Raw genomic sequence first — 18,635 nt, forward strand, 5'->3', positions numbered from 1 at the left:
TTTCATGACCTCTACAAAATATTTTGGGTAGCACACTGGTGTAGTTTATATGGTGCGTGACTAAAAGAGTGACTGCGTGACTCGGGGCCGGACGCAGGTGAATTGGAGCGGAGTTGTAACGTGAGACCCATCCACAGGTTGTTCTCAACAGCCATCTTGCCGTCTTCGAAGGACCTGTTGTCGACTCTTTTCTGCTATCTTGCAGATTCAGGCGAATTCATTAACGCTTCCGCCAGTTGCGCGGTTTGCTGAGTTTCGCTTGACCCGTTTTTGTGAACGATTTCCATCTTTTTTTTTGTTCCTTTTCACCAGGCACTCGTGGTTCCTTTGAACCCGCAAAAAGTGGTCAAAACTACACCACTATCCCCACAATCGCATTTACGACATCGCATTCGCGTTAATTCACGTCTCGGACTCCTTTCGGCACCATTTTCCGACCTCGTTTTTGCACTGCTGATTTTCACGCGTTTTTATCCTCACTCCTTTTGTCGCAACCATGTTGGGCCATCAGTTCGCGTATTCGGCCGCTCCCATTCGCAAAGTGAAGGAGGTCCAGTTTGGTATCTTGTCACCAGAGGAAATTGTGCGTCTTAACCCATTCCCTACTTCACTGTGCTAATTAGTCCATGTTCATCATGCAGAAAGCATACTCGGTGGCGAAAGTGGAGCATCCGGAGGTTATGGACGAGACAACGCACAAACCTAAGATGGGCGGTCTAATGGATCCTCGCATGGGAACCATCGACCGCAATTTCAAGTGCCAGACATGTGGAGAGGGAATGTCAGAATGTCCTGGTCATTTCGGCCATATCGAGTTGGCGAGGCCGGTCTTTCACCCAGGTGTGTTGACGAAACTCTCTTTGTCTTAGCGGGCGGCATTCATCCGGTTTTCAGGTTTCATCATTAAAGTAAAGAAGATCCTGGAATGTATCTGCGTAAACTGTGGAAAGCTAAAAGCCGACATCGTGAGTTGAATTTCGTTCCTCTACTCGTTTCGCACCCCACCACCCAATTTTCTGGGGGCTCTCTCCATAATCCATTGGAGAACCCCAAACCCGCACCGCGGCAGTACCTCGAACAAACGAGGCGTTTGACCCACTGCGGCGTGGTCTGCGCGCGTTTTCGATCGCTTGATCGCCGCGTGGACCATTGCAAACGCCCAGTGATGGTTGGACACGAGGTGCGCGGTGAAATGGGGCGCTGAACGAGGAGTGCGAAAATCGTAGTCCAGCCAGTGCTCAAGGCACCTTACTGGACTCGGCTTTGGTGACCCTCCCTGTGACGCGGGAAGAGGGTTAACCAATGGCCGACATATATGCCAAATCATGTCGGCTGCCTCCTTGTGATGCATTGCAATCCCTTAGATAATGTTTCTATTTCCGTCGAAGTTGATGCTGACGTTTACATTTCATGTGCTTCCTAATTTGTTCGTTCAATGCCATTGTCGTGCTTTAGTCCGATCCCAATTTCGCCGACAAGATCCGCCACATTCGCGATCCCAAGGCACGCATGGCTGTTGTATGGGCGCACTGCAAGACCAAGATGACCTGTGAGACTGACGAGCCAAAGGAAGATGGTGCTGAGGGAGATGTGGATGAGCCCAAGAAAGGTCATGGTGGATGTGGTCATATACAACCGGCCATTAGGAAAGAAGGCTTGAAGCTTTTCGTCCAATACAAACGACCCAAAGATGAGGATGAGGTCGGTATATGGCAGCATCACTGAATGCTGTTACTGACTGGTTTTCAGGATGTGAAATCGATGCAGCCTGACAAGCGGCTGATCACTCCATCTGAGGTTTACACGACATTCAAGAAGATGTCAGACTCCGACCTTCATCTCATAGGTCTTTCGGATGAGTACGCTCGTCCTGAGTGGATGATTCTCACGGTTATGCCTGTCCCGCCTCCTCCTGTCCGTCCAAGTATAGCAGTTGACGGCGGGGCTATGCGGAGCGAAGATGACTTGACCTACAAGCTTGGTGAGATCATCAAGGCGTCCGCACATGTACGGCGGTGTGAGCAGGAAGGCGCGCCCGCGCACGTCATTAGCGAGCATGAACATCTACTCCAGGCAAGTTTTGCGGAGACAAATCTAAGTGCGGGTATTGACTGTCTGATTGTAGTTCCACGTTGCCACCTATATGGACAACGATATTGCCGGTATTCCTCAAGCCTTGCAGAAATCTGGACGTCCGGTGAAGGCTATCCGTGCACGGCTAAAGGGCAAAGAGGGACGTTTGCGTGGTAACCTGATGGGCAAGCGTGTAGACTTCTCTGCGCGTACGGTCATTACAGGCGACCCTAACCTGGAGCTGGACGAGGTGGGTGTTCCTCGGAGCATCGCCATGAATTTGACCTATCCCGAGCGAGGTGCGTTCGTCACAGCTTAGGATGTTTCGACTTACAATGTCCTTATAGTGACACCATATAATATCGCATACCTTCAAGAACTGGTGCGCAACGGCCCGACTACATACCCCGGTGCACGCTATGTCGTGAGAGATACTGGCGAACGTATCGATCTGCGCTATAACAAACGCGCAGACGCATTTCTGCAATATGGGTGGATCGTCGAGCGGCATCTAAAAGATGGAGAGTGAGTTTAAGGAGCAAAGGATTTGCGCTGATTTCTATACTGATACACGTTTCAGCTTCGTGTTGTTCAACCGGCAACCAAGTTTGCACAAGATGAGTATGATGAGCCATCGAGTGAGGCTGATGCCATACTCTAGTGAGTACAGCATTCTTTTGGTGCTTTTGCAAGAAATTAATGGGTACAGCCTTCCGACTGAATCTATCCGTGACGCCTCCATATAACGCCGATTTCGACGGTGATGAAATGAACATGCAGTGAGTCATTTTTGTCTCCTATACGATACAATGTTCACGTTTCCCAGCATTCCACAGAGCGAAGAAACACGTGCCGAACTGTCACAAATAGCGTGGGTTCCCCGTCAGGTAATGACATCTTCCCTCGTTCATGGCTGTTATATTTAACTGGTACATAGATCATCTCGCCACAAGCCAATAAACCAGTCATGGGCATTGTGCAAGACACCCTTTGTGGGATCCGCAAGTTTACGTTGCGAGATACGTTCCTGGACTGGAACCAGGTTCAGAACATCTTGTTGTGGGTCCCTGGCTGGGATGGCAATGTGCCAATACCCGCTATCATCAAGCCTAAACCCATGTGGTCCGGGAAGCAGATTCTTAGCATGGTGATCCCCCGTGGTATCAATATTCATCGGGCTCCAGATCCCAAGTCTTCGAACCCCATCTTCGACGACGGTATGTTAATTGAGAATGGTGAAATCATTTTTGGTGTTGTCGAGAAGAAGACAGTGGGCGCTTCTCAAGGTGGTCTGGTGCACGTCGTCTTCCGCGAAAAGGGCCCGGAGGCTACTCGTGATCTCTTCACGGGCATTCAGATGGTCGTGAATTTCTGGCTATTCCACAATGGATTCAGTATCGGCATCGGTGACACTGTTGCTGGTCCCAAGGTCATGGGTTTCATCACGCAGCGTATTAGCGAGAAGAAGCAGTTGGTTGCGGAGATCATCGATGACGCATATCACGACCGGCTGAAGGCGCTACCCGGCATGACTATCCGAGAGTCGTTCGAGAGCAAGGTAGAGCGCGAACTCAATCGCGCTCGTGATGACTCCGGTCAGTACGCGCAGAAGAACCTGAAGGACGACAACAACGTGAAGCAGATGGTCACAGCTGGTTCCAAGGGTTCATACATCAACATCTCGCAAATGTCTGTTTGTGTCGGGCAGCAGAGTGTTGAAGGTCGTCGTATTCCATTCGGGTTCCGTCATCGTACTCTTCCTCATTTCACCAAGGACGACTTCAGCCCGGAGGCACGTGGCTTCGTCGAGAATTCTTATCTGCGCGGGTTGACGCCGCAGGAGTTTTTCTTCCATGCCATGGCTGGAAGAGAAGGTCTTATTGATACGGCTGTCAAGACGGCAGAGACCGGGTACATCCAGCGTCGTCTCGTCAAGGCATTGGAGGACGTCATGGTTCACTATGATGGCACAGTTCGCAACTCGCTTGGAGATCTCATTCAGTTCGTATATGGCGAAGATGGTATGGACGGCGCATTCATCGAACGTCAAAAGATCGAGACTTTTGGTCTTGACAATGAAGCATTTGAGCACAACTATCGTGTTGATGTCACGGATGGCAAGAGTGGATTCCTGCCAAATACCTTGCAGATCGGTGTGGATGACAGCTCTCTGGAACTACAGATGAAGTTGGATGAAGAATACAACGAGCTTCTAAACGACCGCCGTCTTCTACGAGAATTCATATTTCCTCAGGCTGACGGCCTTAATCCTCATTATCTGCCTGTCAACCTTCATCGCATTATTCAGAACGCCACTCAAATCTTCCACATCGACAAGCGGAAGCCGAGTGATCTGGAGCCTGCCTACATCGTTGAGGCTGTTCAGCAGTTGAACAATCGCTTGGCTGTCGTGGTTGGTGACGATCCGCTGACGAGAGAAGTCCAAGCCAACTCATCGCTCACATTCCGCATGCACGTCCGTGCCACCATGGCTACTCGCCGCGTACTCGAACAGTTCCATCTTACCAGGGAGGCATTTGACTGGGTCATTGGTGAAGTGGAAGCCAAGTTCAACCAGTCGTTAGTGAACCCGGGAGAGATGTGCGGCACACTTGCTGCTCAGTCGATCGGTGAACCGGCTACGCAGATGACGCTCAATACGTTCCATTATGCCGGTGTCTCCAGTAAGAATGTGACACTCGGTGTTCCGCGTCTGAAGGAGATTATCAACGTTGCTACCAAAATCAAAACACCTTCCCTCACTGTCTACCTCGAACCTGACGTTGCTGAAGAGAGTCTGCTTGCCAAGAACGTCGAGCAAGAGCTCGCATATACCTCATTGCGTACCGTGACGGCAGCCGTGGAGATCTGGTATGATCCAGACCCAAGCTCCACTATCATCGAGGAGGACTCCGTCTTCGTAGAGTCATTCTTTGCCATCCCCGACGATGAGATTGAGTCCAAGCTGCATCTGCAGTCGCCGTGGCTCCTTCGTCTCGAGCTCGATCGTGCCAAAATGATTGATCGCAAGCTCACCATGGCTTATGTTGCCGGTCGGATCGCGGAGAGTTTCAAAACTGATCTCTTCGTCATCTGGAGCGAAGATAACTCGGAGAAGCTCATTATCCGTTGCCGTGTGCTCGGCGGTGGTGACAAAGATGACGACGGTCTAGGAACTGTAGAAGAAGACATCTTCTTGCGCCAGCTTGAAAACACTATGTTGAATTCTGTGAGCTTGCGCGGGGTTCCTGGCATCCAAAAAGTCTTTTTGCAGCAGCATGACAAAGTATTTACCGACAAGACAGGCGCCATCAAGACAAAGAAGGAGTGGGTGCTGGAGACGGACGGTATCAATCTCAAGACAGTCATGTGCATCGATAGCGTCGACTTTACACGTACGTATTCGAACAGCTGCGTTGAGGTTTTCAACGTGCTGGGCATCGAAGCAGCCCGCGCTGCTATTATGAAGGAGTTGCGTGGGGTCATCGAATTTGACGGCTCCTACGTAAACTACCGCCATCTTGCTCTCCTTTGCGATCTCATGACGCACCGAGGTTCTTTGATGGCAATCACCCGTCACGGTATCAATCGTGCTGACACCGGAGCACTCATGCGATGTTCATTCGAGGAGACGGTGGAGATTCTCATGGAAGCAGCTGCGGTCGGCGAGAAGGACGACTGTCATGGCATCGCCGAGAATGTCATGTTCGGCCAGCTAGCGCCAATGGGTACTGGTGCCTTTGATGTAGCTCTCGACATTGACATGCTGAAGGACGCTATCGTTGATCATCGTCTGCCAGTCCAAAATATGCTAGCGGCACAGGCAGATGGTGGTATGACACCAGGACAAGTGGCAATGACGCCATATGATACAAACTCCCCTGCATGGTCAGAAGGCAATTTCAAAGGAGAATCAGCCGCATTCTCTCCTCTTGCTGTCAACGGCGGCGAGGATCCCGCAAACTTCTCTTTCCTGGGATATGGGCAAAGTCCTCTTGGCGCCGGAGGCATGTCACCTGCAGGGCCTGGGTACAGCCCCAGTTCCCCCAATACATACTCGCCGACATCACCGTATGTCCCACAATCACCGTTTGGCGGCGCTACATCACCTTTTGGCACATCTCCGTATGCTACTTCTCCCTTCTACGACCGCGGCAGAGGACCAACATCACCGACGTATTCACCGACATCTCCCGCACTCAATCTCACGTCTCCAGGATATTCACCGACGAGCCCACGCTATTCTCCTACTTCTCCGTCATTCTCTCCCACATCGCCGCGTTATAGTCCACAATCTCCATCATTCTCCCCCACGTCACCGCGTTACTCTCCCACCAGCCCCTCCTTCAGCCCTGCTTCTCCGCGTTGTAAGTTGATTTTCCTTGTATCTCAACTTTTGACTGATGTCTTGTTTTCTCAGACTCACCAAGTAAGTACGGATGTTATTCATGTATGAAATGTACTCATGATCAATTGTACCGCTCTATTCACACTCACAGCTTGTAGGTGTTCATTTTTTCATTGACTGACTACATACTAAATCCTACTCCAGCACCTGCCCAAATGTCCCCTTCCTCACCAAAGTATTCTCCCACTTCACCAGTATCCCCCTCGTCTCCAAAATACTGTAAGTCGCCCAATTCATGCGGAAGACAGCTAACCCACACTTTCTAGCTCCCACATCCCCTACATACTCGCCAGCTTGTGAGTACTCTCACCCTACCGTATTTCTGCATCTTCTAATCCCAAATTCTATCACGCAGCACCTGCATATTGTAAGATTCTTCATCTGGCTGCTAACCTAACCGTCGCTAACCTCTCTTTAGCCCCTGCTTCTCCCGCCTATAGCCCGACGTCACCCCAATGGTCACCTTCAAGTCCGGCACAGAACGGCCGCAGTCACTCGTACAGCACGTCACCGTCCTGGGAGTAAGACCATTGTTCCATGTCTGGTGTCCGTCCCATGCGATGGCGTTATTATCTAGCACGTTTCTTTTCTGTCAAGCACTCCATGTAGATTAAGCACATTTTACTATACAAAGCTAGATATGCCTATTATCGCGTCCCTCTCAAAAGTGAAGCATGATAAACATATTCATTGGAAATCGAATGATCCTGCAATGCGGTATGTATGTATCTATGTATGTTAAACATGAAAGTCAGCATATGTACTTAAACCTTCTTTACTTATCTTGCAATTGGAGCGATGGCATGGCGACATGTATATATATGAAAAAAAAAGAAATGAAAGAAAGTCACATCGCTCTCAAATCAACTCCCAACTCAACGCAGAAAAGCGTCCAAAAAAGAGAAATATCAAATGTACGTACGTAGCAGAGCTAGAGCTATTTGCAAAAGAGTGGGTTTGGTTGTGGTGGTGTGATGGTTGGCAACGCCCGCGCGCGCGTATAGTATTACACGTGAGGGTATATGAGAGAGAGACAAGTGAATTGAAGTGAAATGGGGACGTGGAGAAATGGGTTGTAACACGTGGGGGTGATGAGGGATGTCACGGTGTGATCCGACAGCTTTAATGAGGTACTGTACTGTGCAGCGCAGCCGCTTGTAAAAATGCGAATGCTCTTCATGCCGAGTTTTTAGATCAGGGGGATAGAAGTGGTTGTGCAAGGAAAAGAAACGTAGGCGAGGCATCGGAAAGTAAGAAAAAGAGAAGATAAAAGATAAAAGCGAGCCAAAAATCGAACCGAGCAAGCACCGGTACCAGCAACAAACCGCTCAGATAAAAAATTGGGTACTGCAGTGATTGATTAGTACACAATCACTCAAAACGATGAAGAACGTACTGCATCCGACTACAAGCATGCACTTCCATCTCCTCCATCTTGTACGAATTGAGCTCCTCTTTAATGCGCTGCGCCAACGCAGGCGTCAATCGACTCCACGTCGCAGGCTCGCTGCGACGATCATAAACGGCCGACGAAAACGTATCATAAACTGACAGATTATTTGCAAACACGAGCCTTTTGGCAGGCGTCGTCGCTGAGCGGTGGGTCAGCGTTGGTGGGGTCGTAGGGATCGTTGATAGGGCTGGGGCGGATGAGTTGGAGAGGGTGAACATGCTCCTTTCTTTCTCTACTGGATTGTTAAATAGGTATGATTTAGTGGGGAGAGGCGTACCTCCTGCGGGTGCGTTGCTTGAATGCGAGGCGTGTCGATGCAGGCCATCGATATGGTCTGGATCGGGAGAGGGTATGCGAGCGAGTGGACCCAGCTCGGATGATTGCGCCGGATGCGAATTATATGAATTCGAGCGTACGCGAATAGCAGGGTTCACCACGGTCTCGCCATTATACACCTCTTGCGAGTAATTATCAGCACCTAGAACAAGATCAGGGTAAATAATGTCCAATCTGCCCGATACGCACCTTTGAGGATGCCCTTTGCAGGCGTTCTTTGACGCTCGATGCTACGCCTAATATTGGTCGCCCAAGCAACGACCTCCTCGTCTTCACCCGCTACACGAATGGTAAGGTCCTCCTCTCCATCCTCGTCCCAGACTTCATCGTCATCCCAGCCTTCCGATATAAAGTTCCGTGCAGCAGGATAGGCATGTCCATCATCACTCTCATCATCCTCCTCGACCAAGACCCTCGTCCCATCCTCATTGACCCTGGCACTCGATTCGCCGGTCCTTGTAGCAGTATTCTTCTCCCACGCAGCAGGAACATGGATCCCATTCGGCTGAGGCTGAACGGGCTCGACGCGTACCTTTGCTGCTGCAGCAGCTTCGGCATTACTCTTGAGTGTGTGCTGGCGGGCAAGTTTAGCAGCAGGACTCAATCCACTCATCTCTGGACTGCTCCAATCGCCACGATCGAGCTCAGCAACAGCGTGGGAAAGAGCAGGAGCTACGAGATCGCCTTTTGCGTCCTTTTCTTTTTTCTTTTTCTTCTTGCCGTTATCGTCAGTGCCTTCTGAGGACTTGTTCTTGTCTTTGAAGAGGGAAGTTATTCCTGCGAGGCTGTTCCGCCTCGCGAGCTTTCCGATTGAGCCGATCTTGCGGATAACGACGGAAGCAGAGGACATCGTAGATGAAAGAGAGATGTTGTCTGTGCTCGCGTTGAGGCGGGAGTTGAACAAGGATGCTGCACGACCTTTTTTCTTGGTCTGAACTGTGGCGGTGCTGGCGGCGTCAGGGTCAGGGAGAGTTGTTGGAGTGGTTTTTGTTGTGCTTGCACCGGCAGAGGGTTGTTCCTCCTCTTCTTGCAAGGCTTGAGCGGCATTGAGACTGAGTGCACGACGGAGTCTGCCTTTGATGCCACCTGTTTTTGCACCGATGGAAGTACCTTCGAGGATAGCTGCGAGATCGGAGTCATCACGTGACATACGCTTTTCCGCAGCAGTGTATGTGCCTTGACTTAGCGGGGAGGGCCGGACTGGACGAGCATGGGAAGAAGAAGCGGATTGGGGAGTTGTAGCTGTTGAGGTGGAAGACCTAGATGGAGGATTAGATAGGGAAGGGCGTGGAGTTGATGATGAGTTTGTAGAGGAGGTAGATGGGGTGCGGTTGTGTGGACGGTTATTAGTGGATGAGGAATTGCTTCCTGTGCGTTGACGTGGATTTTCTGTTGCTGTTGTTGTTGGGATCCTTGGACGAGATGGAACTTGACCCTGGCTTGTTGTCCGTTGGCGTGATGCTCCGCCATGAGAGGAAGAGGAATTAACAGAAGTTGTAGAAGCGGAAGCTTCACCGCGTGCATAAGGAGGTTGGGCACGCCATTCCTGATGTTCTTGAGGACGGGTATTATTTGGACGGCGATATGGATGAAAGCCATTATATTGAGCAGCATCTGATGATACTGAACGTTGTACTTGAGGAGGGGGGTAACTTGGATGATGAGCATGAGGAGGGGGGGTTCCACTTGGAAAAGGGGAGAATAATTGGGTTGGGTTAAAGTAATCAGGACGAGGATGTTGTTGTTGTTGAGAATACATCATCTGCTGATATGCCCACTGAGCAAGTTGAGCATTTGCCTGAGGATCGAAATAAGGATTTTGATGAGGTTGTTGTTGCTGTTGCTGTTGCTGTTGTTGTTGTTGTTGCTGTTGTTGTTGTTGGTAGTAAGAAGGGTAAAAGGGTTGAGCATTTGGACTTGGAGTCCAATTGCCATGAGGCTGTTGAACTGGGTATGGATAAGGTTGGATGGGTATGTTAGACTGTTGCTCGTTTGGTTGAGGACGTGAATCCATTGTTGTATGATCGCGAGGTGGGTGCCAATCTTGTGGTGCGAGAACGGCCATGGGCAAACTGCAAGGACAGATTTCTTTTGATGATGATGGTTAAGTTGTAAAAGATTAAGATAAAAAACCAAACTCACAAAGATTAAGGAAGAAAAAAAAACAGTACTCCCCCCCCTTCCTTAAGGATGAGTTCGACACGACGGACAACGAATACCGCGACGACCAACAACTGGACAAAAACCAAATAAAACAAAACAATTCACTGAGGGAGTAGGTCTACCGGTGTAATTTCAGTTTACCCACGTGCTACCCATCGCCGCCTTCGTCATCTCCTTATAGACCCTGCCTATATGTTTATGCTCCTCACACGTTGACCGACACTAATAGGTCAATTTCGTACAGAAATTCAAAATTGGTTCTCTGTTGCTACCCCGCTCCCACCCACTGGCAGCGCTTGCTCGTATCTGCCAGCGTGAGTGATCAGTTCTGCCCATGTAACCTTGTCGACGTATATTATGCAAAGTATACTTGACACCTGCCATCATTTCAACTCGCAGCCGCAGTTTCGATAAAAAGAGTAGGTACGTACTACTACGCAGCCGCAAGTTTCACAGCACCTTTCCCTTGACCCACACAGCTACGTTAGTCAGCAAGGTCAAAAGAGCCCATCAAGGCCACTGAGACATGCGCGACCTGGTGATACCGTTAATGAAGACGTAAATCAGTTGCATTCGGTGGAACAATTTACTTTTTAACCTTTGGCATCCGCTCCCTGACGCTCGAATTTTGTCCACGAAGGAATACATCTTACGTCTGCACCAGATTATGCTGGACCCAAAATCTGGCTTCCGTAGTGATTCATCCAAAGACAACAGTGACAACGTAACGGGATGACCTGTGCGCGTGTGGCAAAGGAGGCGGCGCTGATGCATTCTGGGCCAAGTGAGTCCAGAATACGTCTTACGTCTATTACGGTGGAGCTAAAATCTACTGTCCGTAGTGATTCATCCCTTATTGCATTATTATCAGGCATCTTTCCCTCACGCCATCACGTTGATGCCCAGCAAGTCCTCTAATCATCCAAACTGGTAGTGTTCAACGTTTCGTCTGTCTGTCTAATACTTGAGATTATACAACGATAACGGCGGCAACGTGATGACCTGGGCATGTATGGCAAAGGAGGCGGCGCTCTCGTTATTTACACCATCCCAAGCCTTCATATTCAATTCAACATTCTGGCCTGCACAGAGCTTTTGTATCCCTGACTCAGACTACACCAGACAACTATAAAACTCTTGCTGCAGACATACAAGTCATCCTTCAACTCACCCGGCCCCCACAATGATAACCAGCCTTGCTCTTATCAATGTTGCAATATTAATTACGTACGCAGCTGCTGTACCATATCCACATGGTCAAATCCTGGCTTCCGAATCACCAACCTCCTCTTTCATCCCCACCCCCACTACCTCCTCTTCCACTAACACCAGTGGTGCGTTCCTTATGAGCAAACTCACGGATGCACAACGCACGCAGATCTTCTGGGCTGCAACGGTCATTGCTGTAGCTGTATCTCTACTTCAAGGCGCTATTACAACTCTCGTCGAAATTTGCGAGACAGAAGGTTTATGGACAATCAGATTCAGTTTGGGCAGAAGGGAACATCTCTGGTGGTCAGCCATAGCCATCGCTCTCGTCGCTTCCTTTGGCTGTATGGTCTTATCTTTCCTTGCCGGTAAGCGCCTGTCATAACTGTCATCTCATATATTCAATGTTCCTGTAGGCAATAACAACGATTCACTCGGAATCATATTGCTAGCCAGCGCATCATCTCTCGCCGTATTCCGCTATGCATGGCCTGCATGGCGTAATCGACACTATTGCTCTAATCGATGGGCAGCATGGACTGGCCCGAGCCGCACAGGAATTGACGTGACTCTAGTCCCCTTCATTAAAGGCAACGATCCATGGCCAATCCTTAGTAAAGAGGTCCCAGTAATGAAATGACACCCCGTCGACATCCGTCTTCCAATTTTCCGATCAAATCTCATCGCCGATGACCCCACAGACATCCTCAAGGCCAGGAAGCGTCTCATGGATACCGTAACAGGACAATCCGAAAAGCAGCCAGACGACAAATCAGGGATACCCCTTGTTCCAGACGACAAGACAGGTCTCTATGCCCCCATCCACTCCAATAAATCTGCTTCCCTCCTTTGGGGCACCCACATTGGGTTCTCTCCCCGTGTCAGCCGCGGCATCCTTGCAGTCCCCCAACGCCTCCTCCGATCTTCCCCCCTCACATCCTCAGGGCATGACGGCCAACCCGTCTGCCTCGCGCACGGTATCCTAGGGCGCAACAAAGGCCTCGAGCCGTACAGCTTCATCCTCGATCTCAACCCTGGCAAATTTGAAGAAAAATGCGTCCAATGGCCACGTCCGAGCAAAGTCCTGCGCACGTACTACCGAGAGGAGATGAACGCAGCCTATGGAGGCCTAGGGTCTGTATTTGTAGATGCAGCGACAGAACTTGCGCTCCTGCTGGCCGATTCAAGCCATAGTCTCATCGAAGACTGGCTTAGCTTACACATGGAACATCAGGACCACGCACTGAATAACCAACTCGCGCGTCTTGGTGCGAGTGATGAGGAGCTTAAAGTGTTGTATCGTCTTTCGTACGCCGCGATGTTGGTCAGTTTGAGCGCGCACAGGAAGGGGAGAAAGTGGAGGCCTGAAATGAAGCTTTTCATGGCGTATTGGAAAAAGTATAAAGGGGAGGAGATGCCGGCGTGGATGGGTGAAGCTGCGATTGCAGAGAGAATTTGGAAGGAGGAGAATGGGGCAGGTGATACGGATCTGGATGCGTTGATCGAGGCTGTTTTATATAAGATTGATTCACCACGTTCTGTATGAATGAGCCACGAGGAGGAATATAAGTATATTAATATTGCTCGCGCGATCAAGGACTCGTCATGGCTTATGTCATCTTCAGAAGTGGACATCCACTCGTCGGGTACACAGGTCGGAACCGTTGTCGCTGGCAGTCAGTCTAACATATCTCGTCAAACGGAGCAATGGCGACGACGACGACCACAGTAATCCCAGTAATAGAGGAAGGCAAGCTCCTCAGCGAGTCCCTCAGCACCGTCAAAATACAAGTCGGTCAGATGAAGCGACATTTGGTGAGTTTCTGCGCAGCATATACATAATTTCACTTCAATGCTTGCACGTCATAATTCACTAACATTACATTGGTTCAGGATAACGACGATATAATGGACGCGCTGAAAAGCGCTAGCTTGATGCTAGCAGAACTCCGGACGTCATCCTTATCCCCAAAGCAATATTACGAACTCTGTACGCCTTTCCTCCTCTTCTCCCTTCCCTAATCATGAATTTTCGCGCAGACATGGCAGTATTTGACGCCCTAAGACACCTCTCCAACTATCTCTACGATGCACACACTCAATCACGACACCACCTCGCAGACCTCTACGAACTTGTTCAATATGCTGGGAACATCGTACCGAGGTTATATCTCATGATCACAGTCGGCGCTGTGTATATGTCTATCTCGGACGCACCTGTAAAGGAGATCATGAAGGACATGATGGAAATGTCTCGTGGCGTGTTACACCCCATACGAGGCCTCTTCTTAAGGCACTACCTAAGCGGACAGACTCGGGACCACCTCCCTATCGGCGTCGATCCAGGGTACGTCCTCATACCGCCCCAACACCAAAACAAACACTAACGTCCCTCAGACCTACAGGAAACCTCCAAGACTCCATCTCCTTCGTCCTAACCAACTTCATCGAGATGAACAAACTCTGGGTACGTCTCCAACACCAAGGCCACTCCCGCGACCGCGAAAAACGTGAGATGGAGCGCCGCGACCTCCGTATCCTGGTCGGTACCAACCTCGTCCGACTCTCACAACTCGACGGCGTAGACCTCGAAATGTACCAGCACAGCATCCTCCCCGCTATCTTGGAACAAGTCGTTAATTGTAAAGATGTGATTGCGCAGGAGTATCTGATGGAGGTTGTGATTCAGGTACGAGTGATGGGGTTGATTGCGGGGCATTGAGGAAGACCTTACTGACTTCCCATCAATAGGTATTCACGGACGAATTCCATTTACATACCCTTGGCCCATTCCTATCAGCAACAGCCCAACTTCATCCAAAGGTGAACATCAAGCTGATTGTTATTGCGCTTATCGACCGGCTGGCTGCGTATGCTGCTCGCGAGGCTGAGAGCGAAGACCCCGAGGAGACGAAACGCCAGGAAGAAGCTGCTGCCCGGAGACTTGCGGATAAGGTGAAAGTTCAGAAGGCTCGGGTAAGGGAGAATGGTGCTGCGGCTGGTGCACCGCCCTCGGCGGAGGATGCTTGGGACAGTGCTGTTGCTGATACGGAGAAAAGCATGGCTGAGTTGGAGGTTGGTGCAGGGGCGGCTACGGCTACGAATGGCGTTTCGGTGGAGGAGAAGCAGGGGCATGATGGATCGCCCGTCCGGAAATTCAGGGGTGTTCCCGAGAACGTCCGGTTGTTCGAGGTGTTTTGGAAGCAAGTAGTAGAGCTTATCAAAGTGAGTTTCAATCTATACAACTACACGCGATTCTCACTCGGTCCGTAAGGCACGGCCAGACTTGTCGATACAGGATATCACCGCGCTACTTGTGTCCCTCACAAACCTATCGCTAAGCTGTTATCCGGACAGGCTAGAATACGTGGACCAGATCCTTGGCTTTGCGCGTGACAAAATCAAGGAGTTCTCAGAAAGGCATGTTACGCGCGTCTCTATGACAACTCACACTAATCAAGCTCTCCAGCCCTGACCTCCACGCACCGCAAACAGCTGCAAACCTCGCTGCCCTCCTTGTAGCACCTATAAATTCCTATCAATCTGTCCTCACACTCCTCGCAATTCCCCAATACGTCCCCCTACTCTCCCAGCAACTTTTCTCGACAAGACGGTCAATCGCTCACTCTGTAATTTCGAGCGTGCTCAAGAACGAAACGATCATCGAGGCGCCGGAAGATGTTGATGGGGTCTTGGAACTTTGTCATGTTCTTATCAAGGACCAGACCGACTCTGCTACACCGCAGAACATCGCTGGTGCCAAGGAGGTCAGAAGACAGGGACCTTATCACACGGAGAGGGAGGATCTAGCAGAGGAACAGGGTTGGGTTGCACGGATGGTGCATTTGTTCCGCGCAGATTCGTTGGATATCCAATTCGATGTGCGAATATTCTTTGCGGGGGTATCTCCTGAACTGACGTGCTGTGCAGCTGTTACAAATGGCTCGAAAACATCTTGAAGCTGGTGGCGAACGGATGCGCTATACCTTTCCCGCACTCATCACTTCCAGCATCAAGTTATGTAGGCGGTATAAGAACTGTGAACATCTGGTATGTCGTCTTGTTGTTATTGTGTTCTGCTCCTTACCATTCGCAGGAGGAGGGTTGGCAAGACAAGGTCAACACGATACTCAAATTCGTTCGACAATGTACCTCCATTCTTGCCACCCAGGTCGATGCCCCAGCATTCGCACTCAGATTATTCCTCCTCGCAGCACAGATCGCATCGGAATGCGGCTCTGGATTCGAAGACCTTGCCTACGATTTCTACGTGCAAGCTTTCTCGGTATACGAAGACAGCATTTCGGAAAGCAGAGCGCAGCTTGCTGCTATCACCCTTATCATTGGCACTCTTCAAGGCGCGAGAGTGTTTAATATCGATGGGTACGACACATTGATAACGAAGGCTGCTTTGCACGGTGCAAGGTTGTTGAAAAAACAGCATCAGGCGACGGCGGTACATGCCGCTAGCCATCTGTGGTGGCAAGAGCCTGTATTAGAAGAGAGCGAGGCTGATGGGCCTGTTGTGAAGGAGTCTGAGAAGGTTGCTTTTCCCCCTAGAGAGGATGGTGAAGGTGTTAAAGCGGTTCGTAGCCTTCGATCCTTACTGAGATGCGATGGCTGATAGACAGTGTCTAGTACCCGCATAAGGACAGTAAGCGTGTACTGGAATGCCTTCAGAAATCACTACGCATAGCGAATTCTGCCACGGAGGAGATAGTCACCGTCCAGCTTTACTGCGATACGCTCGATCAATATTTATATTATTTCGACCGGGGTGCGCCTGCAGTGAGTGCTCGCCGTTTCAACAGCAACAATAACATATTCACGCTTGAATTAGATCGCACCTAAATTTATAGTCTCACTTGTTGAACTCATCGCCTCCTCCATCGATACGATCACATCTCCATCGTCATCCTCCTCATATCTCCACCCCTCGCAAAGAATAGAAGGCGTTGCGACGCCCGACGTGATTACTCGACACTTCCGCAATACCCTTACATACATCCACGCAAAGAAAACGGCGGAGAACCCAGGACAATGGGATGAGGTCGAGGTAGTGGGGGCGTTCTTAAAGATGGGCATCACGCGGTAGCGGCTGTGTGTTCACTAATCACTGATTGTGGTTCGTTTGTACATATCGACAGACGCGGCACTCACTTATCTTAATGCCAGGCTGAACGTTGACTTTGGTTGGATCATTCGCGACTCGCGAGTATGCTTACAGTGTTCTTAACTTGCTGTTGTTGTCGTTTTTAGTTAGTGTGTACTTATGACGACGGCTTCTGGTACTGTTGACACCGTGGTTTTGTATATATATATATTTTTCCACTATGGTGGGACACTCAATTGCTCATATATGATTTGAACGATAACTCAAAGGAACTTACGTAACACAATAAACTTTGTTTCGTGAATTATTGGTCCACACCATATTCAAATGTCAAAACGCAAAAATCAAGTTAACCACGAAGATTCCGACAGCGACTCGGAAGACGTATGATTCCATGAGGCTTCCTGTAATAATTTATAGTGACCAGCTCTCAGTAGACTCCGACGTTCATCGATGTAGATTTCGATTTTTTTGGCTTCAATGTAACGATCGACTACCATGCCATCAAGCGTCTTCTCGATCAGCTCTTTGGTGTAGACGCTGAGGGTCTCAGCACGCACGCTCTTGCGGACCTGGTGCTTTCACAGCCTGACATAGGGACCACGATCAAGACTGATGGAGAGGAAAGCAGCCCATATGCATTCTTGAGCATTTTAAATATCGGTGTGCACAACGTGAGTATCGTTTGTTTTTTGTCTGGTATTTTTTCAAGCAAGGATTGCTGTCAGGACAACGTGTCTATAAAGTCGCTCGTAGAGTACATTCTGGCAAAATCGAAGGGAGATAATGCCTTCCACGAATCACTATCGACGGTACTGCGTGATCCACAGTGTCAAGTAGGTCTCGTTCTATGCGAAAGGTTGATCAATATGCCTGTTCCGGTGATACCTCCCATGTACCGTATGCTCGTAGATGAGCTCAGGGATGCAGTCGAAGAGGTGAGTCGTTGATTCTTATGAAGTTTTTATATGAACTATAGGCCTTGTCGTCATTCCTCTCAGAACGAACCCTTCAATTTCACACACCTGATTTTCGTATCACGTGTATACAAACTTACTCCGGAAGAGGAGGAAGCAATGACTATCGCCCGACAACAACCAGGGAAAGCGTCAAAAAGACAGAAATCTCAAAACTCGAATGAGGAAACGAACGACAGAAGCCCGGATGGAGTATACCCATTCCATCCAGAGGATGAGGAAATTCGAAAGGTGAACCCCCTTTATTGACGTGCTTTGAGATTGGTCTCACCTGGTGTCCTAGATTGCCTCTCATCATCTGATTTTTCCGTATTCAAACGCCCAGCCACGTAATGCAGAGTCATTTGGATTAGACACGGCTGGACGGTTGATGCTTGTGCCAGCGGCACAGCTCACAGAGCTGGCAAGAGTACTCGGGGATGTATTTCAGCCACCTGGAAATGTGTAAACTGTCGGCATGCGCCATCCTCCCCTCATTGGGCGAATGTTGATCTGTGTTTCGGTCGAGAGATACTCTAAGTATAAACAGAAACAAGTATTGGAAATAAAATAGCGACAGCATATGTATGACCTACCTTATTTTCATCTGCCTGAAAAAAGCACAACATAATATACGTACATGCTAGACCTCGAGGGTCCTGTTATTTGTGCGTAGGCGAGCTTGGGAGGTACACTCAGACTCATTTTTGTGCAGGTCAGACGGTAGCTTTATCATGCGCACGTCCACAGCCACTAAGGCTTCAAAATGGTCCTGGCGATGTATTTCTTATGAGGGATAACAGGGTTACAGTGACATGTATGTATGTGCAGTACCCACTTGTGCCAGAACACTGCCTCGGAACGGCAGGAACCATACTTAAAAGCAAGCGACTTTCCCAGCAATTCCTGCGAATCCTCATCAAG

General features: G+C 49.6%; 5 protein-coding genes across 5 annotated transcripts; 4 read left to right on the forward strand and 1 right to left on the reverse strand.

Moving 5' to 3' along the window:
- Positions 1–134: 134 nt before the first annotated feature.
- F5891DRAFT_994468 (DNA-directed RNA polymerase II subunit RPB1) lies at positions 135–6,922 on the forward strand. Its single transcript, XM_041378302.1, has 12 exons — positions 135–583; positions 642–840; positions 895–965; positions 1,456–1,701; positions 1,750–2,073; positions 2,126–2,372; positions 2,421–2,598; positions 2,654–2,733; positions 2,783–2,852; positions 2,900–2,960; positions 3,011–6,440; positions 6,626–6,922. The coding sequence occupies exons 1-12, from the start codon at positions 497–499 to the stop codon at positions 6,745–6,747; spliced, it is 5,115 nt and encodes a 1,704-aa protein (XP_041234265.1). The 5' UTR covers positions 135–496; the 3' UTR covers positions 6,748–6,922.
- A 686-nt stretch (positions 6,923–7,608) lies between these two features.
- On the reverse strand, positions 7,609–10,569 carry F5891DRAFT_23881 (uncharacterized protein). The gene is made up of 5 exons (XM_041371033.1): positions 10,413–10,569; positions 8,460–10,358; positions 8,212–8,412; positions 7,878–8,166; positions 7,609–7,828 (listed from the first exon to the last, which is right to left on the reverse strand). Exons 2-5 carry the CDS (start codon positions 10,333–10,335, stop codon positions 7,810–7,812), a joined length of 2,385 nt encoding a protein of 794 aa, XP_041234266.1. The 5' UTR covers positions 10,336–10,358; positions 10,413–10,569; the 3' UTR covers positions 7,609–7,809.
- Positions 10,570–11,778: 1,209 nt separating this feature from the next.
- Positions 11,779–13,188, forward strand: F5891DRAFT_937968 (uncharacterized protein; the record flags this gene model as incomplete). The annotated part of the gene is made up of 3 exons (XM_041374141.1): positions 11,779–12,010; positions 12,059–12,256; positions 12,344–13,188. The coding sequence occupies 3 exons, from the start codon at positions 11,779–11,781 to the stop codon at positions 13,186–13,188; spliced, it is 1,275 nt and encodes a 424-aa protein (XP_041234267.1).
- A 6-nt stretch (positions 13,189–13,194) lies between these two features.
- F5891DRAFT_994488 (vacuolar protein sorting-associated protein 35) lies at positions 13,195–17,058 on the forward strand. Its single transcript, XM_041378303.1, has 12 exons — positions 13,195–13,457; positions 13,536–13,632; positions 13,683–13,989; positions 14,040–14,331; positions 14,394–14,867; positions 14,917–15,062; positions 15,112–15,523; positions 15,573–15,692; positions 15,739–16,227; positions 16,281–16,430; positions 16,483–16,767; positions 16,818–17,058. The coding sequence occupies exons 1-11, from the start codon at positions 13,350–13,352 to the stop codon at positions 16,735–16,737; spliced, it is 2,850 nt and encodes a 949-aa protein (XP_041234268.1). The 5' UTR covers positions 13,195–13,349; the 3' UTR covers positions 16,738–16,767; positions 16,818–17,058.
- F5891DRAFT_24106 (p21-C-terminal region-binding protein-domain-containing protein) lies at positions 17,046–18,427 on the forward strand. The gene is made up of 5 exons (XM_041371039.1): positions 17,046–17,139; positions 17,193–17,429; positions 17,484–17,693; positions 17,757–17,963; positions 18,016–18,427. The coding sequence occupies exons 1-5, from the start codon at positions 17,083–17,085 to the stop codon at positions 18,178–18,180; spliced, it is 876 nt and encodes a 291-aa protein (XP_041234269.1). The 5' UTR covers positions 17,046–17,082; the 3' UTR covers positions 18,181–18,427.
- The last annotated feature ends 208 nt before the right edge of the window (positions 18,428–18,635 follow it).

The sequence above is a fragment of the Suillus fuscotomentosus genome, assembly GCF_016647785.1.
Source record: "Suillus fuscotomentosus strain FC203 chromosome Unknown F5891scaffold_1, whole genome shotgun sequence".
Lineage (NCBI taxonomy): Eukaryota > Fungi > Basidiomycota > Agaricomycetes > Boletales > Suillaceae > Suillus > Suillus fuscotomentosus.